Here is a 25,272-nt window from a genome sequence, read left to right on the forward strand (position 1 = left end):
GCACCCTAATATAGAAATGTAAAAGTTGGTGGTTTGAGAAGTGACAGCTTCATAATGTACAAATAACTATTGTTGCTCCGTTAGCAGTTCTACACCATTTATTCAATTCCCTCATTTCTTCCCACCCACACAAACGGCAACAATTCCAGGACATACGCAAGCCAGTGCGGAGATAAGGACGGGCAGTTACGACAAAACTTCTCTCTTCAAAATCACATGGAAACCAAAGTGATTAACTATCTTTTCTTCAAACAAATGAGCCTTCACAGAACCTATTCAATCCTAAAAATAGACATTAAGTGGGATTCTGTATCTTGTTGGGAATAATGCCTTGGGGATATTTTGTATTATCCATGCTTAAAAAGCAAACCCATTAGACATCTGAGCAAAACGCCAGATATTATTTTAACAGCGAGCATTATCCATCTCATCTGCAGCAGCAATAACTTTTGTTGACATTTTGCCAATTGGAGTTTGCGTGCCCATGCTTCTCCCTTCCCAGCAAAGCGATAAGGCGACGAAAGATAACCAAGTGCCTCCGCGACATCGATTGACTGAGCTGTAACACCCACTCGAGGTAACCGCAAGAAGCATTTGGTCAAAAATGCCCATCCGTGTTTCTGAGGGGACAACGTGGCACAGTGGTGGCTCCCCTTGCTCTGTGGAGCAGAACAACTCGTGGTGGGGCTGTAGCTCCTTGTACTTTAATAGATACCCACTCCCAAAAGGAGGATTTGGAGCTATCTCTTTTCAGCAGAAGGCAAGCACCTGGGAGAAACAGGGCTCAGGGGGACCATGGCAAGGTACCATGCACCCGAACAAGTCCCTCAAGGCCTACCTAAGTTGAGAAGGGCAACATGAAACTCGAAGCACTGGTACAGCAGTGTCAGTGTTGTGGGACCCCAGCTAGCACAGCTTTGGGCCACACCACATGGATTTGCCTCACATGACTTCAGATGCCAGGACTCACTTCCCAGAACGACACCGGCACTCAAGGCTATGTCCCACCGGAGATGACTCCAGTGTTTTGAAGTCACACTTTCTTCCATTCCGTGGCCAGTCTTTGGCATGTGTTCCAGATGGCAACAGGATGCTTCAAAAGGGGCACTTTCCTTAAAACCAAAGAGCAGCAACCCATGTGAACATTTGGAAAACAGAGCCAGAGCCAAGCCCAAAGCCGGCACCTCTTACATCATCTCCTGTGAAAAGTCTTAAAACCTCCTGACCTCTGGATGGGAATACTTGAGTCTTCTGCTTGCTTGAGTGACCTGGAAAAGCTTATTTCACTCCTGTTCTCCCTGCATGTGTCAGATCCTCGGTTCGGGTACTACTGGTTCCTGGATACCCTTAGGGACATCTGCCCTTCTCAGTTATGATTTCAGCATCTTTAAAGACAATGTTCCCCCAGGATTTAAATTCTGACTTGTGAAATTTCCAGCTTAAAAAAACCTTTTCTGCCGCCAGATGGAAAGCCTTCAAAATCGGAGCGCTTCATGTTTGAATGTGGTCCTCGTGAGCGACCTCCCTTCTGAGCTGCGATTCCACGTAAACATCTAGGAGGATGCCAAGAAAGCAAAGCAACCTTCCACCTCCTTCTCCTCCCCTGCAAAACCCCAGACAAAACCCAAATGAAAGAAATGCTTTGGGAGGCTACTGGCAACGGCAGGGAAATTCAGCTTAAATGAAAGGTACTTAGAAATATGTGGCATCTCTTGTAATACGAACCAAAAATCTCAGGGCACCACTAGCGGGATATTAAATGCTTGTTTCGCAGAACTTTTATTTTAAGATTTACTCCACTCTGGGCTTGCATGTACCGTCTCCTCTGTTTTCCTCGGGGAAAACATCATGTGATTTCACTCAGCAACATCCTATACCATCGCCCTGCTGAAATTCAGGAAACAGCTCTTTAAGGGGAATGACCAGGGACCGCAACGTTTGAGGAAGGCAAGGCAGGCTGGTCAGGGCTCCCTCGATTCTTTGTCAGCATCATCTCATCTCTGGGTAGCTTCTCCATTTTTGGTTTCCCTTCAATATGAAAGGAACCATCCTCAAGCCATCCCTGGGTTTTACATCAGATTTTTTTCTCCCTGCCTTTGCTGAGCGCCTCTTCTGCTCCCTTCTGTGGGATAGGTCACCTTGCTCCTGCACCACACTTGGTCTCCCCTTCTGACAGAAACTAGAGTTCATTATTTGGCACAAAACTCCAATTTGAGGGTATGGATTTTTTTATTCTTTTTTAAAGTTCTTGTCGCAAAGCCTTCATATTTGCATTTCAATGCAACAGTGAGAACATTTTCTAGTTAAAGAGTGTGATTGAGGTAAGTCTAAAATAAGCCCCAAAAGCATCCAAATTATAACTTCTATTGAAATTCTACCTTTTAAATTAGAGCAGAGGGTACAATTTACAGGATGAGCTGGCACTGCTCACAGGGGGCTGCTGAGGAAAGGTAAGGAGCAATGCTGAGTCCAGCCTGCATTTCTTTATTCCCAATTCCCTTGTCACCAGCAGCCTGTCAGTCAAATCCCTCCCTGTTACCAAACACAGGCCAATCCAGATTTCTTGAAAGGTCAGACATGAGCCCCAAACTAGTGGTCCACATGGCAGGAATGGCTGGAGCATTTAGGTAGAAAGGAGGTTGCGAATGGAGCTATCAAAAATCCCCCTCTCTGGACTGGGATCACCGAGGTGAATCCACATGGTTTTATTGGAAAGGCAGCGGGGCCATAACGTTTTACGCCAAGTGAGGATATGGCTCATAGATTTTATTTAAGCTCTCTGTGAGCTGCACTATAGACGTTTTCCACAGCTATCCAGTATCGGCATCCAAATAAAAGCTCTCAGTGCTCTGCCAATACTCTGCAGTGGCGAAATAAGCCGGCTGCGGAGACAGAACGAGGAGAGCCAGATACTTGATCCATTGCTGAAGACAGAATGTCACTGCTGCCCCAAACCACAAACATGCACGAATATACACTGTCAGGGTGAATATAGGAGCCTCCAGCTGTGTCTATATACAAATATACACAGCGGTAAGAGCACTGTAGTAAATAACTGTGCAATTTTTAACCATTCAATTCATTCTCCTCTCTCTCTCTTTTTTTTTTTTTCCACATCTCTGTAGCTAATGTAGCTTGCCAGGGCTTTTGGAGGGGATGAAGAAGGTATTTGGTGCCCACCTTAAACATCCAGCATATATTCATAGCACTTATCTTAAGAAAACAGATCTAATATTTCCCCCGATAGGCACTGGGAAACTGAATGAACAAATTACATACACAATATTAACAGAATCATGTATTTTTAAAGAATCGGTTCCAGACAGCTTTGTTATTTAGAGAGTGAGATTAAGTTTTTGCTAGCAAAGGGGATGGTATTGGGAACAACAGAACCAAAATTGGCTTATCTCCACCTATGATATTCTGTATGAGCAACTGAACCCAAGGATGAACATCAAAGCAATTTCCCTGAGACTGAGACCCCTATTTTCCTTAACAAACCACCAATGTAATTCATAAATGCCATCCTGTGCAAAACTACCTTCCTTTACTTATTCTTTAAGTTGCTTTTGTACTCAATGAGCAGCTTTATTTGCTTTGTGCTCCAAGAGCAGCATCTTTATGTGCCGCTGGCCCAAAGATCTGAGCACGCCCTTTGCAAAGATGCTCCGTTATCCAGAGGTGCCCTCCTAATCCAAATCCACATCATTCATCCTGCCTGCTCCACAGGTAGAATTGCTAGCCCTGGGATGCCTCAAGCTCCCGGTTTCTCAGTGTATGCTATTTTTTTCTGAACTGTCCTAATAGAGCTTGATAGCTGCTGAAACAAAGATGAGGCAGGGCAAGGAAAGCATGGGGGAAGGCAGCCTGGATGCAGGGAATAAAACGCTCTATTTTTGGCTCTCTCGTCAACAGGGAGGAAGACGAGTGCCAGACACAAGAGCTGTGAGCTATGGTGCCTCCTTTAAACCAGGATAAACCCATGTCATCCTTTGCAAAATACATATGGTCCCAAGCGGCAAAGGAGATGCCCACCCAAGCAACCCTGCACCCTCCCCGAACAGAAGCAAATGAGCAAAGCATTTAAACTGACTGTAACACTTAGCAGCACCTTTCTTTTTGGTTAATCATGTATTTCTGTATAGACAAATAGGAGGATTCTATATTCAGACAAGCACAGCAATTTCCTTCACTTAGCAATTGCAGCAACCAGAGATGAAAAAATCCATTAGCTCATCTTGAATGACTTAATGCCAATACAGGATTATTGCTTGTCATATATTTTCTAATTCTTTCCTACTCCACATGCCCCTAAGGATTGGGATTTAACTTGGTTTCCTTTAGAAGATTATTCTAATTGGAGAGATACTGTTTTCCCTGATACTCGATCTAAGTTTTATTTCACCTCCTATGGCTGTAAATCCTCAATTCTGTGCACAATCAAAACCAATTCCCATTCGTCGTTTGGGCAGTACAGGCGCTTGGTCCTGGAGGAAAGAAGCACCGTTGGCATCTGCGCCACTGCGGCTGCTTGCCCGGGAAGCCCCGGCACGGCGTTTATCCCCTCCCTTGGCCCACAGTGTTTGCAATGAGCACACTGTATAAACACATGCTGCGTTCTCCTCTACGGTATTGTCACGAACGAGCCACAAAATAGCATTAGTTGCTGTCTGGTGGACACTCGCTCGAGTGATGGGCTGGAACGCACAACACAAACTGCACTCAATCATTCGAGGCACTCGGAGCCAGAGGGGAATATCCAGATCCTGCGTAGCTGGGAGCTCGGCGCCAGGCTGAGACCCATGGACTGGCCCCCTAAGAGCTGGTTCCCAAGCGGGAGCCACAGGGCTTTGCATCTTCCTTGAAAGCTGATCTTATCCTCTGATCAGCGTCTTATTTTTTTTCCCCAGTCTTATTTTCTTATTTTATAGAATCCCATGTTCTCCATCTTTAAATCAGCGCTAAGACTTCACTCACACTTTTAAAAAGACTTTCAATTATTCCTCTCAATCTTGGGGTGCTTTATTTTCTTTTTCTTTTTTTTTTCTGTATTTCTCCTTCAGAAGATTTCCCCTCACCACAAAAGGTTCTTGCAAGTGGATCTGGCCAAGCGAGTGACCCTGGTACGGATGGCAGAGGTGACGTATTCACGAGATCCCCTGATACAGTGCAAATCCCCCTTCCAAAAAAAAAAAAAAAGTCACTTATTCTAAGCCTCTCTTGCACATCCTATGCCCCTCCACTGATGAGAGCTAGCCCGGCTCGAGGCTACAGTGGGGTGAGAGCGTGGATCGGCTGCAAGCTGCTTTAATGCCACTCTTAATGACAACTGGCGAAGATTAGGAAGTCGCCAGCATCAGATAGCGGCAAAAGCTCCGGCTCGCTTTGTGTAGCCAGCCTGCATTAATTAACGGGTAGCTTGCCTTTGATATCGCTTTGATATTTGGCTGCAGCTGGATAAAAATCAACCACAAAGGAAACTACATTTTGTTTATCACCGCTCAGGACTCTGCTTAGTCCTTGTGCAGATTTTGCTTTTTTAATTGCCCTAGCACAACGCTATATAGAGAGAGGCTTTCATTAATAAAGGTGGTTATGATGGCGTGTTTTCCACGACTGCTTCCCTCTTCTCCTGAAGATGGTCAGAGCACACTGAGGAGCAAAGCCATTCCTGATTTTAGGAAACCTGCAAGTAAAATGATGTACGGTCCTGAAAGTAAGGCAAATATTAGCTTGGCCTGTTCTCCTCCTATTTTCCAGCTGAAAGGTATTCAGCCTTTAAATGATATTTGCTCTGTTCCTAGAGGGTGGTGATAGTTTGCTGCATTGACAGGCCAGCACTGTAGTACAAATCTTCAGCCCTCTGCAGCCAAAGCAGTAGCTCTTCCAGCTAAACTGGTGAAGGTAACTTTTTTTTTTCTTAGGAGAACAAGCAAAATATCAATTATTTTTCTAGGTTTGCCAAGGTTATTTTTAATTCGAGTCATACAATTGCCCAAAGTGGGCTATCAAAGCGGGAGATGCAACCAAGTCACCCAATCTCACCTGGCTTTCCAGGAAGTATCCTGGGATTTCTACCAGGGTTGGACACTCGCAGAAGGATGCTGAGAAAAACATTTCTGTCTAACATGTCACCAAGCCTGGCTCTTTAGTCACAACACAACTCTGAGGCGTGGGAACCCGACGCTGCTCTCGAGGCAGGTAAATGGCATCCAAGGGCATCTCTAACAACGTTATCCCTTGACGCCTGCGACATTGTTTACGATTTGCTTTTCTAATTTCCCTACACATGCAAGTTGTCAGACAGCTAGGAAGGCTCCCTCAACTATTTTTTCATTATCAAGGCGATTTTAATAGCTTGTGTCACAGTGCTAATGAGGCTGACTGAAGCACCTGTAGTTTCTGTTCTTGCTAACAGAAAACAGCTAACACCAGCAGGATGAGAAATAGCTGTTTAAGAGAGTGGCTGGGCTATTAGTTAAACATCCCGCCTAGGTCTCGGTGAACATTGCAATACCCTAGAGGGGCTCTCAATTTTGCTCAGACTTTCCTATTCTTAAGCGCACAGAAGGCGGCTCTGCAAACAGCCAGCGATTTTTGGGTACTCAGCTTGAAACTGATTTTCTGTGAATAGATAGCTGAACCTCTTGGAAAAGCAGGTTAAGATGTTCTAAGCTGGCCATAAAAATCCTGAGGCATGTGGGGAAGTGTTGACCTCAACTGTCCGGAATTATGGAAATTAGAGGTAAAGTACAACATCACATGTTGGAGCAGTTTGGTCTTTTGGTGATGGGCTTCACATTAGGAAAACCTTCTCAGGTTAAGCCAGTATTTTGCGTTATTTAGTTTCCATCCTGTATTATTATACTGCAGAGCTGTGCAGAAAATCCTGAGCTACTCCAAAGGAGATATCTAAAAAAGCTAGCTTGCATCTAGCTGCATTTGCAGCTGGGCTAATGTGCCCTAGCCTCTTGTCAGATCTACTCCATCACACAAAAAACACCCTCTGGGTGAACACCCAGGATCCGAAACAGTTTCCTGATGTCTACACGCTGCATGGCTCAGTGTCCCCTTGGCAAACGCCAGGGACTAGGCTGGGCCCTCGCCCCTTGGAGGGTGGCAGGTCAAGGTTTAGTCTCCTGTTCCCTGTGGTTCAAGCCAATGAGTTTTCTTGCCAGATATTACTGTATGCACTTCCTAATTCTGGGGGAGTGTCTTCCAACCTTTTTAAGCTTTCCAAGTAATAAGAACACTTATTGGAGCATGAACTCCCACCCATCTATGACAATTCTTGAATCACTGCTTTTGATACTTGGCAGTCAGATGGTTTTACTTGCTTTCTCTCAATGCCACTAGAGTTCATTACTGTCATAGCCAGTGGAAGAGCATCAAGAGGAGAAATGGTGACCCTCCAGTCTCAATGAGCATTGCAGTGGTGAGGGCACTGTTAGAGGAATTAAAGTTACACCTTATGGCAAATAAGCCTGAGAGGATGCGAACTCCATTCTCCTGCATCCCAGACAACTATCCTAATAGCATGATGGAGGAGATGACTGGCTTGGTGCATGAGAGTGCTGGATGCCTTGGCTTTACAAAGGCTTTTGACACTCTCTCCCATAACTTCCTCATAGGTAAGCTGATGAAGAACAAGCTGTATAGGTGGACAGCGAGGTGGATTGAAAACAGGTTGAACTGCTAGGCTGTGAACAGAGGGCTGTGAATTTCAGATGGAGGTTGCTCACTAGTGATGTACTCCGAGGGTCAATACTGGGTACAAAACTGTTTAACCTCTCCATGAATGAGCCGGATAATGGGACTGAGCGCCCCCTCAGCGAGTTCACGGATGATACAAAGGAGTCCACGAATACACCAGGTGGTTGTGCTGCTATCTAGAGAGACCTCAATAAGCAGAGAAGATCCTCAGGACGTCCGAAAAAAGAGAAATGCCAAGCCCTGCATCTGCCATGCACCACACATCAGGATAGGCTGGGGGCCTGACAACTGGAGAGCACCTTTGGATGCCTTGGTGGGCAACAAGTTAACCATGAGCAGCAATTTGCCTTTGTGGCCAAGAAATCCAGTGGTATCCTGGGCTGCATCAGGAAGAGCATTGCCAACAGGCTAAGTGAGATGACTTCTGCTCAGTGCTGGTGAGGCCACATTGCAATGCTGTGTCCAGTTCTGGCTCCCCAGTACAAGAGGGACATGGAGCTACTGGAGCGAGTCCAGTGTAGGGCTAGTAACATGATGAAGGGACTGGAGCATCTCTCATACGAGGAAAGGCTGAGAGAGCTGGGACAGTTCAGCCTGGAGAAGTCTGAGGGAGATCTTATCAATACACGTAAGTATCTGAAGGGATAGTGTAGGGAGAGAAAGGGGAATTCCCAGCAGGATGTGGTCTGGGGAAACCTGCTCTAAGAGACCCTGCTTGAGCCAGTGGGTTGCAGGATCTCCTGAGCTCCCTTCCAACAGCAGAAACATTGCAATTCTGTGATTGTACAGTAACAGAAGGTGAATCTGATCCCTAACCTTCATTAATTAAAAGGAACATTTAATTATGGATGAAATGTTTTGCTCAACTTAGCTCAACTTGCCTTTTCACTAAGGCAATATGCCCCTTCTCCCTATGCCTGCACAACTGATACTCTTCTGCCGATAAACTGCAAGTTCAGGTGGAAAGGCAGAGGTGGGACTGGTGTATTTATGTAATAAAAATGAGCTTCTGAGCTGAACAAAATTATCACTAAGTGGCTGCATTTGAAGAATATCTTAAAACAAGTAATGGGCCAGATTCACTTTCTCAGCTTAATTCAATGTCGTGTAGCCCCTGTTGCTAGGAATAGGCACTGACTGGGAATTCTCCACTTTCCCAGCTGGTTATTTTTATCCTTTAAGTAGGTCTAGACTTTTCTGATCCTTCATTTACTTGGCCATGCTATATGGGTACTGAATTAGTTTCATTTGTCATCATAAATCAATCAGTCCAATCCCTTAACTAATTTAATTGCTGTTTGAATTCCCTTTCAGTTTGTCAAAATCTTTCAAACTCACTGATATCCCATTTTCAGGCTGTTATTGAAGTCATATTGGATGATTACCTTTTTATTACAGGTAATTTTTACCTAATGTCCACACAGTACTGACAACGCATAAGACACAAAGCAGAGCAACACATGGATATTAAAATGCTATTCCAAAAAGGAGTGTGCAAAGATGTTCATTAGAAAGGAGCATGATGGAAGGTGGAGAGCAGAAATATATTTGGCGTTTGCATCTTTTTGAATAAACAGGACTTTATCAGGAAGTGGAGATAGAGCCAAACAAAATCTTTATGGTTGATCTTTTCTAAACCTAGGAGGCTTTGGTCTCATCTCAAATTCCCAGTCCAAATTCAACAGAAGGATTTATCTCCGCAGCCTGGTGGAGGGCACAACAAACCATCTTCTAAAAGGGCACCAAAGCAGAACACTAATCTGTCTTCCTCTTTTAAAACGGTTTTGCATAATCTACCGCCCAAATGGGACCTGAAGTTTTTACCAGCTAGCATAGCATCTGTAAGGAAAAAAATCCCTCTAATGTTTCCCTATCACGTAAATGGCATTTAATAAAACCTGCAGTGATTCTTACAATGTAGAAATTGAAAATTTTCTCCTTAACAACATCTGGCAAAGAGGGGGTCATTAATATTTTACAAGACTTTTAAGAATCCGCAAACTCCTCCATGCTGTTAAAATTTTAAGCACTTTCTCCAAACTGTATTTCTCCATTGACACACACGTAATTAAGTTGGTTCATAAAGTGAATGTCGTAATCCCACACAAGGACTTCAGTACAAAGGACTCACTGCTGCTCGGAATATGTCTATCATACCTGAAATAAGAACCAGGTAAAACACTAGGACTAGTGTTAACTGGGATTAGTTAAATGCACAGCAGTGATGGGACTTAAATCAGGGCTGAATATCAATTATTTTTGTGGTAACCTTAGCTATGAGGATATGTGCAAAAATACATATATGGCAAGAATGATCAAATGAATTTAAATTCAAATACAAAATAAAGAATCTACAGAAATTCAGGTCTAGGTTTTGCAAATGGATTCCAACAAATTCCTTTCAGACTGCTTCTGCATGAAATTAAAGGAGAATTTATTCAGATACTGAGCTTCAAGAATGGACTGACAAATAGTCCTTGAGATAGCTATATAAGGATAACTTTCACCAATTAATTTTAGCAAACTCGCCTTTTTATTTTTTTTACATTAGCAAAGCAGCCCAGATTACATAAATATTAAAGGTAAAACAAATAAAAAATGTCTGTCAGTGCCAGGGAAGTGCTGAAAGTAGTCCCTGCACACAAATCTTCAAGGTTTAGCCCCTATCTAAAAGGCAATTCTTGCTACATTTCAAAACTGGGGACACAGAAGAAACTAAACATATAACTCTATATAACTACAGGTACAGAATAAATTGAGATGGGAGGAATTATTTTGTTTAGGGACTGGAAGTTAAACACTTTCAACAAAGCCATGAGATTCTTGATGGAGATGAGGATGGGTAAGGATTCAGCTCTACACCTTGTCCCAGGGAAACACATTCCTATGATCACCATTAAGTTCAAGCCAAGATTTTTCCTCTCTCCCCTCTGCTTTTAAAAATAAGATCCAGAACAACTTCCAGGCCAGCAAAAAATTACTGCAAGTAGGAATATTACAAACCACACCTCTATGAGCTAGAGCCACTTGAATATCATATTTGAAATAACATCCACGAATTCAGGCTGTTCATTTACAAGGTGTAACGGCTGCTCCAGACACCGGTACTGAAAGGGAGCTGTTCCTTTTTGTTGATGCACATCATGTATCAGCCTGCATTTCTCAAACGCTATGTTTCCTCCTCTCCACCTCGCAGAAATATTACTGTAACAGTGATATCTAAATACATTTTTGGGGGTACATAAAAGCTCCATTATATGACAAGGAACTTTAGGACAAACAGAGAGATACTAATCAGGAGTAGAAAAAAGATGTTTGATCTTACTTAGGTGGAAATTTTTTAAAAATTAAAAAAAAAAGCACAAAAACCTCTTTTAAATGAATTTTATCCTCAGGAAAAAACGATTAAAATCAAAAAAGCCTTGAGATGTCAGCTGGTGACATATTTCTCTTCTTTATCTTTCTTTTTTGTTGTTGTCGCTGTGAAAAAAAATCTGAGGGAATACTGTAAAGTGCATCATTAACTTCTTATTAATTTCATAATACAAAGGCAATTCGGTTAAAATAGTGGTGCTGCAACTTTAAATTACAGAACTGGCTTGGTATTTAATGAGAGATTTAGCACAGCGGGGTTTCTGTTAAATTAAGTTGTGCCTTCACATCACAGTGGGAAAACAGGTGTATATTGGTTTAGAATTATGGAAATGTTGACTAATTCCAAGGCTTGTAATCAAACAGCAAGGCACCCTGCAATATTTTCTTCCAAGAGTCTGCATTAATCATTTATGTCTGCTCTTATTTTCTACATGTCCACTAAAAGGCCATGGCTCAGGGGAACAGACGAAGTGTTCTTAGATTTTCATGTCTCTGTTAAGGGTTAGTTCTGCCCCCAAAGCAGGACAACCTTGGCTCAAATGTCTACCTGCAGTAAAAGGCAACGTACTGCCTTGGCCACTGGATGCATCTCACACTACAGGAGCAATTCTAGGGCTTTGCAAGTGCCCATCCAAATGCTAGATACTGAGCCACGTGGAACTGGTCTTTATTTAAGCAAAGAAGTGGCAAAGACCAGAACTAACCACGCTATAACTACAGCCCTGCGGCAGCAGGGTCCCCTCTGCCCTTTGGCAATGGGGAAAATGCAGCGAGGGTCCAGCCTCTGCACCCTGCTCTGGCCTCTACTGCAATTCTAATGAACTAATGAACTAAAAAACTAACGAACCACCTGCCTTTGCCTCTGTTTTTTTTCCTTTTTTTCTTTTTTTCTCCCAGGACTATTTGAGGAATGCACCTTATCTGCACCATGCTTATATTCTAGTATAAGTGGAATGCACAGATTTTGTTTTTATCTCAGGAGGCTCCCAGGCTCCCTATCATCGTTCTGACACTTGATGCCTAAAGAAACCCGATCCAAACTCATCCCCTGCGGTCAGAAGATAGCTCTGATTTGCTTGCACAGACTGTTTCACACATGGGCCTATGCACTGCTCATTCCTGCTGCTTTGCTGAAAACTGCCTTGTGGGCTGGACCAAGCAACACGGGAATCAGTAAAATCCGTATCAGGAGAATCCTGCTCTAGTGAAGCGTTTTCAGGATAGATGCCTCTGCTTTGGAGGGTGCTTAAAGGGAGTTATTTTGGGATCATGCAGATGCGTTGTAACTGGATCTTCATATATACTGAATGTCAGTGTGCAGCCCGTGCAAAATATAGACCCTGTTATATAACATATGCAGAGCAAAGAGAAGTCATTAATCTGCACTGGAGTTGCTGCTCTCTGTTAGAGATGTCTCTTTAACACATAGGTGGAACAACTTAGACCAAAGGAAAATCTTAACCCCTCGTGCAGGAGCGTGGAGGGTTTGCCAAGCCTGAAGGCCGGAGTCATGAATGTCTTTTCCATGTTTCCTTAAAAGAAACATTTGCAACCTCACAGTCAGCAGGGCAAAAAAACAAAGAGCGTGGAAAGATAAATCTTAAAGTCTAAAGATCTAGAGGCAGCATTAGAAAAATAGTCGTTTTTGAGTTTTGTATTAAAAATAAAAAAGATAAAAAAGGCTTAGCATTCTGTTTTCCTTCCCCATGTTCACCAGGTGTAGCAAAGCAGAGGAAAAAAAAACAGTGTTTTTTTCCCTCTTCACCACCCTGCTCTTTTGATTTTTATTTTTAAATTGGTTCTACCTTATTTTTGGCAGGAACCAGGGCCATTTGCAGCCAAGGGAGGGCCTATGGAAAAGCAATTGTCTCTAGAGCTAGTGCCACTGCTATCAGGTAAACCTCCCTCCCTCCATGACACCAATGTCGCCTGAGGTGCTCTGAATATTCGGAGCCAACAGGGCCAGTATTCCAGGCAATAAAATAATGAGGATCAAAAAAGGAAAAGTACTCACCCCAGGTAAAGTTTTAATATTGTGCAGTGCATTCTGTGCCTCGAGAGCAGCTTTTCTTGTATAAAACGTTACGAAACAACAACCTACGGAGAGAAATGAGAAGCTTTCAGAAATCAGCGTGTACAATTTGCGAGCGTACAATAGGGAGGGTGGAAAAACAAAAAAAAATACAAAAAAAAAAAACACCGGTGGAGCAACACATTATAAAAGCTGGAAATGCGAATTATCAGGAGGCTGCCTGGGTAACATGAATAAAAGAAAAGCTTACATGGCTGGAAATAAGAAAGTCACCCCCCGTGCATTGCCTCCATAGCACACCTACATCGTTAGTGAACTGTAACCACTTAGAAATTAAGTTAACCAAAATCAAATTGGCTTTATGCTGTGTAAATAAGGTTATATTTTTCTGAAGGCTCCCTATTAAACTTTGAATATAAGCAACGTGGCAAGCTTAGCGCAGCAGGATTTCATCGGTGCCGCCACATCAGAAAATGGGGTTAAATCAAGACCTTATTTAAAGAACCCTACCCAGAGCTAGGGGTTGTTCCTCTCGTTTTGAACCAGCAAGGACTGGGGGCCGGATACCCATCCCTATTGCAGGAAGGAAGACAGGAAGCAGCAGACTTCTCCATGGATGATAACGGAGACTGCAGGTCCCCAGCCCTGTTCAGGTGGGCAGTCCCATTTTGGGACCATGGCACACAGGGAGGAGACCACAAGGCTGTCCAGAAGCTCTGCAGCTGCCCGGGGGGCTGGAGGTCCCAGCTGTGGTGGGGAGGTGACAGCAGAAGGTGCTAGCAGAGTAAAAACCCGCTCCGCATCAATCCAGAGCATGCAATCCTGTCTGATGAATGCCAAGCCACCCCTACCATCTTAATTACCCTGGGATGGGCAATGATGGGCCTCACTGCAGCAAGCAAAGGGAGTCGTTATTCCCAGGCGGAATTATCCTGGACACGGGAAAGCACTTTCAGGCAATACAACACGCTGGCAGGTAATGCAGACTTAACATTTTTCATATTGCCAGTGAATTCCTTAAAATTTCACAGTTTACAAAGGAGGCAGCTTGATAAGGATACCCGCGATTGAACAGGATGGGGTAGAACAAGTTGTGTCCAAGCATTTCTGCATCGGCTATTCCAATGGCGACCTTGAGACTCTAAAATTACTTAGCTCCAGAATTAAAAATGGGAAGCAAACCAAAATTCCTGACATTCAATAACACAAATTTGAGAAAATGCCACTAGCTAGCCTGTCCCATATTGTATTTTATATTATTGTATCTTCCTTAGACTTTTTAGCTGTTTAATAAGCATAATATAAATATATTTTGAACCTCAGGGGAGGATTTTTAAGGGAAGGATCAAGCAGATGTCACAACTTGGCAATTGTGTTGTCCTTTACCACAGATCTGCATGGGTTTATTTTGGATTCCAGCTATAGAGGCTTCTCCAGATATGGGGAAGCTAGCAGTCTACTGGCTTCTCATTCTTGGCACTACTTGAATGAACAGCATTTGATAGACAAATATGCTGTGAAATACTCATGCACTGGCCTCTTTTAGGATGTAAGGCTGAGCTAAAGAGAAGAGAAAAGAAGCAAAAGCAGGAGAATTGAAGGGGCAAAAGGACCTGCCATCCTGAAGGAAATTCTTGAGTCTGGCCCATGACTTTTCTGGAGGGCCTCACTGCCAAGCCAGGCAAACTGCTGGCTTTGAAGATGTTTCAAGCATTCAAATGCTCAGGAGCATGTTCTATAGCAGAAAATCCCAAATTGAGCTTTTTTTTTTTTTTTTTTTTTTTCTCCCTGAGGAAGTACTGCAAAAATAGGGTCTTCTATTTAAGAGAGCAGGCAGGGCTGGTAGCTGTCCACTGCTGAAGCGCTGCAAAGAAGTGACTTTCCTGCTCCGTTTTCCCTATGAAAATGCAATATTGGCGAAGACAATCAGTGCCTTTGCTGGAGAGGGGAACATACATTTCCTACTAAGAGAAAAGAGGAAAAGCAACTTTCTTCTCACCTGGCCCCTGCACACGCAACCTTGGCTTCATCCCATGTCCGCCCAACGGTGTCTTGAGCCACAGCTAAACCTGCCTGACGTGCGAATGACTCGGAGCCCAACAGCGCAAATCTTCTCGCCTCCCACCCAGGAGGACCTGTTTGGGGAACCCCCTCTGTGGCAGCACCACACCACTTGGCCTTTTGCTTTCTTTTTTTACTTCTGAAAAGGAACTCCAGGACCAGGAAAAGACCATGACGTCCCAGTCGTTGCACTAGAGACTGTTGCCTGAGCCAGCCGTAAAGACGGCACCAACAGATTACATGGATATGGTGAAGACTACACGGTGTTTTTAAAAGCACCATCCAGAAGTTGGGGATACAGGGAATAAAGGAGAGAACCAAGAGGATCTTACACCCTTGCACCCATGTATTTTATTTTCCGGTGCCAGCAATATCAGGTGCCTGTGCCCTTTGCAGGATTATGACAAACTTACAGAGCTTTTTACCAAGAAACTTCCTTTATGAAGGTCTCAACCCCTTCCTAAACCCTCCACAGGACAATGGGGGAAGCTCAGCAGTGTCACTGTTTCAGCACTTTCCCAATTGTAGCAAGAGCTGTCAATGCGATCCCGCAATCCTGCGTGCACTCGCATGCAGGATGACGATGAGAGTCCTGCCAGCGTGAGCTGAAAATCTCTTGAAAGGAGGCGCTGGGATTCGGAGGCACCGGCAGATCAAGACAGCGAAGGTGAATCCGCCAGGCTGCTCTTTCACCACACATGGAGCTGCCTTCTCTTTGTGTATGTGTCCAGGTGCTGGCCCTGGACAAGCCTGGAATCTCAATGGAGACAGTGGCTTCTTGCCAAGCCGGTGCAGCTCAAGCCAGGAAGTTAAGGAGTATTACTTTTCCTTTTATTTACTTCTTTTTTCTTTTTTCCCCCTGCAACAATGGTTTGCAACAATGCAACCAACGTTTCCACATGGATGAAGTTGGATGCAGAGCAACCAGAGCCTCCTCCTGCATGGATACTGCTGGGAGGATTTTCGGAGCGATTAGCTAACCTCCATGGACGAGGCTGGGTCTGCAGCCACCCCGCAGATGGCCAGTAAGAACCGAGCCTGGGGGCTCCATTTTCCCTGCTGGGGTCTGCCGGCCTCTCTGCTAACCGCCTGCGAGCCCTCGCTCGCTGCCCGCCTTGGGCTGTGCCGGGGAGCTCCTTCACAGGAGCCACACGTCATCCCCTGCCCCCAGCGAACGCACATGCTCTATAAATGTCCTCTGCCCACAGAATGGAAGTGCCTTTTCCTTTTTTTGATCTAGATTAAATCTGCTGCATTTTCAAGCCTTTTGGGGAAAGCGACTCAGAAGGAACCCAAGTGAGTCCATGTGCCGCGGCTCTTCCCCAGCCACCCCTATGCATACGGGGACTGAAGCGCGACACAGATAGAAAAGATACCAAGGACAAAACCCTTGCATCCACTTTTGGTTTTTCTCTGAACTAAGCTACTGCTCTTCAACAGTTGTAAATACCTAATGGCTTTAAGAGTAGCTTTTTTTTTTTTTTTTTTTTCACCCTGGACAACAGCCACTTTTAACAAATTCCCGGCCTCTGCTCTGTGTGCATAAATGTGGCATAGAGAGGAGGTCCCTGCGTTATGTCAGGAAAGGAAGGACCAACTTCCCACCTGCAGCTTGGCCATACCCCTTCAGTAGCTGTAGTAGCCAGCAATAAATATACAAAATAAAATTCTAAAAAAGCAGATTCAGAATTGGGTTATATACATTGTGGAAGGGTAAGGAATTGCTTGCAAATTGGGTTTATGGTAGCGAGGTGATCTCATGTTGTTCTTGGCTAGTCTGTCCCTAAAGAAGCATCATCTCATGCTGGGTGTGACTTCAGCTGGACCCTCCAAGCAGCCATCCTGGAAAATTCCTTCCTGTGTCATTTTTTTCTGGTAGCTTTATGAGAAGGAAGAAAACCAATAACACCGTTGAGAAAACCAGAATGACTGCGCTGTGACGAAAGTTGTCTTTGGTACATTTTCATTTCTATGTCTTGGAGAGAGCGAATAACTGGGATCTTCTGCATCAGCCCTCTCTGCTTAGGATAAATCCGTCTGGGCAAAGCATTTGGAAAACTCTTAGCAAGGAAGCAGGAGAGCAGCAGGAGAGGCCAGGAGATGGTACCGCTAGCTCTGTGGTGGGTCTCCTGGAGTGCTCACCTCAGGGCTCTGCTTCCCCCATGCAAAGGATAGCAAGCCACACACAGCACAGCAGAAATCAGGCCTTTCCTTTTTTATCCCCTTCACTGCATCAGCAAGAAATCTTGAATTTTGAGGCAAGGATACTAAAGGAAACAACACCAAAAATAATCATTTCTTATGCTGCCTTCTCTTCGTTTCCTCTCTGTTTTCTCTTTTTCTCCTTCATTTTCTCACACTAATTTTATCCTTAATCTTTAATTGCCCTTCTTCTTCCTGCAAATATGCCCCTCCCTTTTCTTCCTAGCAGCAACTTCCGAGTGTAACAGGAACAGGTAACATTTACTGACTTAAGGTTACTGGCTTTGCAATGAATTCACATCCCCAGCCAGCACGCAAGCTAACTTTTAAATCCACAGCTCTGCAAAATGTGCCTTTGGAGCTAGCAGAGAGAGGGTTCAGAGCACAGATCCTGCAAAAGTGCAACTGAAAAATTCCACTGTCCTCCCTTTTTAATCCGTTCTTACAGGAGATAAATGCAGTGATGCTGTATTTCAACTCAAATGTGGAGATTAGGTTTGTACAAATTAACTGAAATGGGAACACCTCTTTCCCAAATTATATTTCCAAAATGCCACACTCTGGCCTTCATGCTCACTAGTAGTGAATGTAAACTTCATGGTGTCCACCTTCGAATCCCTGAACGTCCATGGATGTTTGTTTCCATTTGAATGCTCCATCAAGATCATTACACTCTGTCTTTCCCCACTAAAACTTGCAAATCACAGATTAGCCAAAACCCTAATTCCACTACTCAGCTACCTGCTCAACTATATGTAAAAATACTCACAATATCATAGTTTTATCCTAAAACAATCCCTTTAAAAATCTTCAAACTCTTGACTATGCAGAGAGTTAATTGCAATTTATAAACCTACAAACTGTCTCATAGACAGAACACCAGAACTACTCTTTTCTTTAGAAACAGAGACACTAAAATTACAGCTTGTTCCCTATTGCCACAGACAAGCAAGGCAGTAGCAAAGTACATCACACCTTGTTTTCAGAAACATCTTCAGAAATCTGTGAATTCAAGAGTTGGTGTTTAGACACTTTTCTTTACAGTTTATCCAGTCTGGTTATATCCGTTACATCAAGAAGTGTTGTTTAAATTCCATGTGAGCAAGTCAAGCTTAAAGTCCCTCAGTAGTACAGGACCTCCTGCCCATCCCACAGCCCTGGCAGCTCCAACCCTCTGAGCTCGGGTCTTCTAAAGCTGGATTAGGAAAGGCCAGATTTAAAATGATATACATATAATGACAAAAGAGGAAAAGACCCAGAGATAATGAGGGAATAAGGTAGAAAGGGCAATGCTGCTTATGCTTAATGAAAACCAGTCTTCATAAACAGAACAACACCTTCCCCTTACCCACAAACTTGGTAGGAGGAAGCCAGGTGGGCTGGTTTTGTTTGGATTTGCACTTTGGGAGACTTGCATTTTCAGCAAAATCTAAATCTGACCTTGGATAATTCACTTTGAGGAAGAGGGAGTTGAATTTCTTGTGAAAAGATCATTCAATGTCCATCTGAGTCTTTAGCTGCCTACGTGCTTTTGAAAAATCTGGCCTTTAATCTCCCTGTGTCCCAGCTTCCCTTGGTAAAACATAAAGAATAAAATGTCCTGATCTCAAAGGAATGCTCTGAAGAAACTATATAGAAAAAAAAAAAAAAAAAGAAAAAAAAAGGAAAGTGCAAAGACACAACAATAACACTTCGCATCAGTGCTGCTTTTGCCTAAACAACTCTAACTTGACTCCTCTCCTCCAAAATTTGCTTATAGGAAATGGAAGGACATTTGAGCACTTAAGTGACACTTCAGCAGTGTAGAAAAATATTTCAGGTTAAATAATGCCTTGAATAGCCCTAAGCTTCAGTCCATAAAGGCCAACTTGCCAAAGCAAAAGCCCAGCCAAGGCCATGTTTAGCTGCTTTCACCCACCAAGCCACATAACAGTGACCAGAAGAGGTTGGTTAAGGAACTGCCAAGACTCCTCTTGAACTCAGGATTTTTCAGTAAGATACACACTCATTTTGGGGAGCTAGCTACCATCTGTGTGAAAACCCTTTTTCCTAAAAATATATTATTCTTCCCTTTCCTTTGCAACCTAGGTGTAAATTTGTTGACTGAATTCACCATGCTCCATGCTCCTTTTGCCGAAGATGCAGTGCAATACGTCAATGCAGTCCACTGACTTCAATATTATAACCATGCCCTTACACATCCCTTACTGATTTCCAGGCCTTCCCAGCTTCACTCTCCCAGGATCATAACATGTGTCAAATCTCCCTCCATTGCAGACACCTCCCAGCAGCTTCGCTTTCCCCAAACTTGCTAGCAGAGACACATTTATTGCCAATTATTTTTCTTTTGTATAAATATATATATAGAAAAGAATTAAAAAAAAAAGAAATAGGAGAAACTCCTGGCAACTCTTCTCTCTCTCAAGCTGGCTGAAACAAATCTATGCAGATGGAGCCCCAGCTCTGCAGAGCCTTTGAACTTTAAGCACAGCTCTTTGCTCGGCTTTGAACTCTCAGCAGGGCCCGTGATCTTTCAGAGCCACACGCTCCGTCTTCGAAAGCTTCAAATATAGGAGGAAAAAAGCACGGTTAGGGAAAAAAAACCTGCAGAAGACTTTTTTTTTTTTAATAGTGCTTGATGCTTCTGGAAATAATAATAATTAAAAAAAAGAAAAAAACAAAAAAAGCACAGAACTGAGTGGTATCTGAAGAAGTGTATTCGGCACTCAAGTGTTTCCCTAATTAATTGTTTAGATGAGTGCTAAAATAAATGCGGCAGCAGCGAAGATAAACAAACCACTTTAGTAATAAAGCCATATATTTGTGCAGACGCACAGAAATAAATGGCGGTGCCTAATGAGCGCAGACAAGGGAAGGGGGCGGGCGACTTTGGCGGGCGGGAGCTGCGCGGAAGCATCTTGGTCCACGCAAACTAAGGGCAAAAAAGAAAAGTGACCGTTCGTATTTCACCCTGCCCAGGCAGCCTAACAAACAGGAGCAAGAAAATCAGAGCGGCAGCAAACTTGGTTTATTATTGTTTTTAAATTTTTGTCCACTGATAACCAAGGTGAAAAGGGTGAAGACGCCAGATACATGAGTAGTACCCATGCTTCTAAAAGGAGAGAGGAAAGCTGAGATAATTCAGATGTTCTTCTCCTTGGGTCTAGGAACTGAACTAATAAAACACAGATACGAAGGGAAAGTGTTATTACAAACATAGCAAAAGTTACAATTACTGGAGAACTGGGAGAGGAAGGAAAAAGTGATTTTAGTAGAACTGGAAGACTAGGAGACAGAGAAAAATTAATCTAAGCTCACCTCTCCTCAAGATGGCTAGATTAGGCTTCCACATCTGATCCTTCCAACTTTTATCTCATCCTATCAGGGTATTTCCTAGTATCAATATCCCCACAAGCATCCCCATAAAGCTATCTCACTAACATTAATTTTAAAGACACTATTCATGGTAAATACCTTTAGCTCTGCTTAATCTCACCTTGCTATTCCTTCTCTGAACTTCTTAAACAACACTGACAACCTTGCAATTTTTATTTAAATGACCTGCTAAGCAGAACTACATTGTAAAAAAAATCCAGGTATCATATGAATAAATGTACTATTTCTACCAGAAGTCATTATATTATTACTTCTTTCTTGCAGCAGGCAACCACATACGATCTGGAATGCTGATTAAAGATACCTATTCATATCTATTAAGGAAAAGGAGCTTTGAGAGCATGGTGGTGACCCAAGGGACACAGGCCCTCTGACTACTACCATGTCACAGCAGTCCAAACAAGAGAGTGCCAAGACATACAGACCTGATGGCTCTCCAAAGATCTCTATCGTAGATGTGGCATTTAATCAGCCCCGAGATTTAAAACAAATCTCCTGCAGGCTGTTTCTAAGTGGTGACGAGCTTGAAATGCTTGGCTGGAGAGGTAAAGGCTGCATGAAATGACTGGCAACCTATCAAGGCAAAAAGAGAAAGGAGCCGGATGACTGGCAACTTAATCAGTGCAGAAGGAAAAATAGAGCAGAGGAACAAAAAGAGCACCCAAGCATCCCTGGGTTGGCTCCTGCAGTTGTCGGAGGTGGCCTGGAGCAGCCTGTGGCAGTAGGGCTCAGACTGAAGCTGATTTGAAGAGGAGATGAAACCATTCAGTGTCTCCTGGCATCGACGGCGTGCAGCTAATCACGTTGGCTGCAGCCCGACTTCACCCTGGAAAAATTCAAATTCTGTCCTTGCATGGTGTTCTCTTGCTCAGCCTCTGCTCCTCCCTGGACAAAGGCTCGGTCTTCTCATCACTGTTTCTTGCTCATGAAGAGCAGCCTGCACTTTTGCAGCATTTTGGTGGCAACATCTTTTATTTAGTGCTAGTGTGCCTCTGTCTACAGTGAGGAAAGTCAGCCTGCTAGGATCTCTGGATAACAGCTATGTAAAGCCAAAAACCGCACAAGACAGACTGGAAACTGGGGCTTTGCAGCCACTAGGTCTTACCAGGATCAAGTATTACGTGCTGTCTTAAAAAAAAAAAAAAGAGAGAAAAAAAAGAAACTCACAAACTATCTTGCTGTCCACTAACAAGAGATAACCTGTCCATAGCCATAGATTTCAATGAATCAACAGAGAAACCACAAAGTGCATCCTAGAAATCAGTTTTCTTATATTGAACAAGATGGGAGACAGGGCACTAAGGATTTACTTGGCAAGAGGCTCCTGGTAAAATTGGGGCTGATTTCTTTTATCATTTCAGTTCCTGATAAGGCTCATTAAGGCAAAGTTGAAGATATTCCCAAGCAATTCCAAATCCTCTCTCGGACTGCAGCATTACCCTCTATTGCATTTGGTATGCAAAGCAAAGCTTAATGTACAGCAAAATTACTTCTGAACCTGCACATTGCACACTTTCATCATAATGCATATCACAAGCTTTGACATTGAGATAACTAAGAGATTTCGCGTCAACCTCCCCTTATTGCATCAGTCTTGAAAGAAAGGCTAAAGCCTGCTTTTCATGTGCAACAGCAGGGCTTCAGATTAGTCCTGCAGAGTTCTCAAAAATGTGGAACTAAATATCAGACAAGCCCAATTTGTAATGATGAAACACTTTGGGTTCTAAAACAATTAGGCTGATTTACAACACACGGCCTGATACCCTGTAGGTTAGCATCCCTCTTTGCTTGCTGAAAGGGGAGGCATTTTTACATGCTAGTCATAAATTAATACAATCCTTTTTTTCTTTTCTTAAATAATATTCAAGAGCAACTCTTACACCTCCTAAAGACACTTGTAAAGGATTCCTAATTTGCTTTGAAAGACACAAAGTGAGTTAGAAACCCAGGACAGGCCAACCACGACGCACAGCATGTTACACTGCAGCCAGCTCTACCGGCTGGCAACCAGCAGCTGAGGAACAGCATCATCTCCTTCTCCTGTGGCTTCCCACTAATGATACCTGCTGTAAATCCACCAGGTTTCCATTGCTGCTGCCCTCATTTCTGCTCCAAGTGAAGGATCCTGGGATGCCAAGAGGACTGATCACATGAGGCTTGCAGCCTCCCTCTACTTTTCTTGGTGGTTGCTCCCAGAAAACATGCCTTGAGTGTGTCTGATCCCATTGGGACTCAGGCAAACCCGGGCACTATCAGTGAAACTCTGAGTGAGAAGGACACTAAAGCGTCTAGAGTCACCATGGTTCAATAGCCTCTTGAGAATTAGAGGTATTTTAAAAGAAACAGAAAAGTGACAAAACTCTACTTTCTGTTACAACAATATGATGATCATGATGGAAGTAAAATTGCCCTGGATTCACTCAGAGGAATATTTCGGCCCCTTCACTAGAGAATATTATTACATTACAGAGAATTACAATTAAAAAAAGAGATACAATGCACTTGCCACCCTTTTTTTGAGGCCTTCGCTTATGCAACACATGTGCAAAGAATTTTTAAATGAAAGTTCTTTTTCTCTATACTTAAGAGTATTAATATTTTAGTATGACTGCATCTGTGAATGAAGACATTCAAAAAGCCATTATGTTTTCAACTTTGGTTAATAATAAGGCTATTTTTCCACCACTCTCTGGCACAGCTGTAATGTCCTTGGCCTCAAGTGGGAGGCAATGTGGAACAAGGATTAGCAAGATGGATGGTATACAACATACAGTGCCAGTTCACATAAAATATTACTAGATTGGAAATGACTGTTTACTGTTTCAGTGATTACATGACCACTTTTTTTCCTTCCAAAGAACATAGAATATGTGGAGCTCCTCAATGCCAATAAAGCTTAGTGCATAGCACCTGGGTAATGACAAATTAATTTCTGAGCTAAGCCTGATGAGGGGGTCAGCCAAAATCTTCAGCAGAGTTTATCCCCAGAACTATTTTACATGACAGAAAGCGCATCCCTCACATTCATCAGCATTAGCATGGAGCAGTGATTATAAAACAGCCAACAGAAAGTAAACAAAGTAGGGGGATCGAAATGCCAAAAAATGATGTGTTTTTGCAGGACAATAATAAAACACTTAATCTTCCAGGAAAAAAATAAAAAAGGTGGAAACGGCATCCCATGGTCCACTTCCAAATAAAACTGGACAAAACATTCGGGAATGCACTAACTGGAACAGTCAAGGCTTTGGCAGATCACAGGATGGATGAACTAGAAGGTCTTGTTTCAATTAAGGCAGATTTCTGAACCTGGAATCCTTGTGTCTTGCCTGACCTAGAAACCCAGCTCTCTGACCGAGGCTGTAGTGGCCCCGGCACGAGTGGCAACGGGCAGGATGGACCTCCTAAGGACAGCCTGCTAAGGACCTTCTCCCAGTCATATGCAGAATCCAGAAAACCACACAGATGTGGTTACCACAAAACAAACACTTCTCTTACTGAAACTCACCCTAATCAGGACCACTTCACTAAAGCTGAGCTTGATGGACACCTCCAAATTTTACATCCTACCAGTAGCTCTTCTTTTATCCTGAAGTCAACCCAAGGTGCTTACACTATGAACGCTCAATAGCTCATAACTTTGTTGGACAAAGTTACTACCCAAATATTAGCATTACTTCCTACCTTGATTTTTTTTTCTCTAATAATTTTAGTGAGAGAGTACTAGGATGGAAAAGAGCAACAGAAGAACACTTACTCAAAACGATAAAATACTCACTTCTCTGAGCAGAGCTCCTCTGAAACAATCGACTGCAGAAACTAGACACTTCCTTCTTCATGTAAATCGATTTAATAAAACATATAAGCAGGCTTACAGCATTATTATGCTATCTGTAGGTGATCAACATTAACTGACTGATCTATTCCTGCAAGTATAGTTTGTCTGAAACAAATCTCAGTGTTCACTCCCCTTTCTCTCATACGCTAAAATCTAGGCTAGGCATCTGGAGAAAGGGTGCATGTTAGGTCCTTCAGTAAATGAGACAAGCAATACTTGTTTTTTGTAGCACTGAAAACAGAGTGTAAGTGGATGAGCTCTTTACATGTCCTGGATGATGAAAGACATTAAGTATTGGAATTTCCATGCTTTGAATCACCCAGAAAAAAAAAAAAAAAAAAAAAAAGGAACCAAGTTTTAAGCCTCCCCTTTGTTGTCCTTAGCAGACAGTCAGAGTTTCCATGATGAGTGTGTCCTAGCACTGCACTCCACAGCCCTTTTTCAAGGAGTTGTGGTAATGCTGTGTTCAACGACCCCAAGTTTGGAAATTGCCTCCCCTGACATGCCGGGTTTGGCATCCATACGAGAGACGCTGGTAGATGACAAAAAGAGAGGCTGATGTAGGCACATTCCCTTCTCCTACTCACTCTCTAATGCTCTTTGTGCTCTTTTCTTCTAAATCTTATTTAAAGTTTCAGGCTTTTACAGTCAGAAC

At 43.2% G+C, this 25,272-nt stretch overlaps 1 protein-coding gene across 11 annotated transcripts in view; it reads right to left on the reverse strand.

Moving 5' to 3' along the window:
* Nucleotides 1–25,272, reverse strand: part of CELF2 (CUGBP Elav-like family member 2) — a 311,231-nt gene that overhangs the window by 71,260 nt on the left and 214,699 nt on the right. For all 11 annotated transcript variants that reach the window (XM_088526296.1, XM_088526301.1, XM_088526298.1 and 8 more), the window contains one exon: nucleotides 13,103–13,185. In XM_088526296.1, the coding sequence (XP_088382422.1) occupies nucleotides 13,103–13,185 (83 nt within the window). The remainder of the gene's footprint in view (nucleotides 1–13,102; nucleotides 13,186–25,272) is intronic.

The sequence above is a fragment of the Tinamus guttatus genome, unplaced genomic scaffold, assembly GCF_059628265.1.
Source record: "Tinamus guttatus ecotype Peru unplaced genomic scaffold, ASM5962826v1 Tinamus_guttatus_pri_ptg000245l, whole genome shotgun sequence".
In the NCBI taxonomy this organism is placed as follows: Eukaryota; Metazoa; Chordata; class Aves; order Tinamiformes; family Tinamidae; genus Tinamus; species Tinamus guttatus.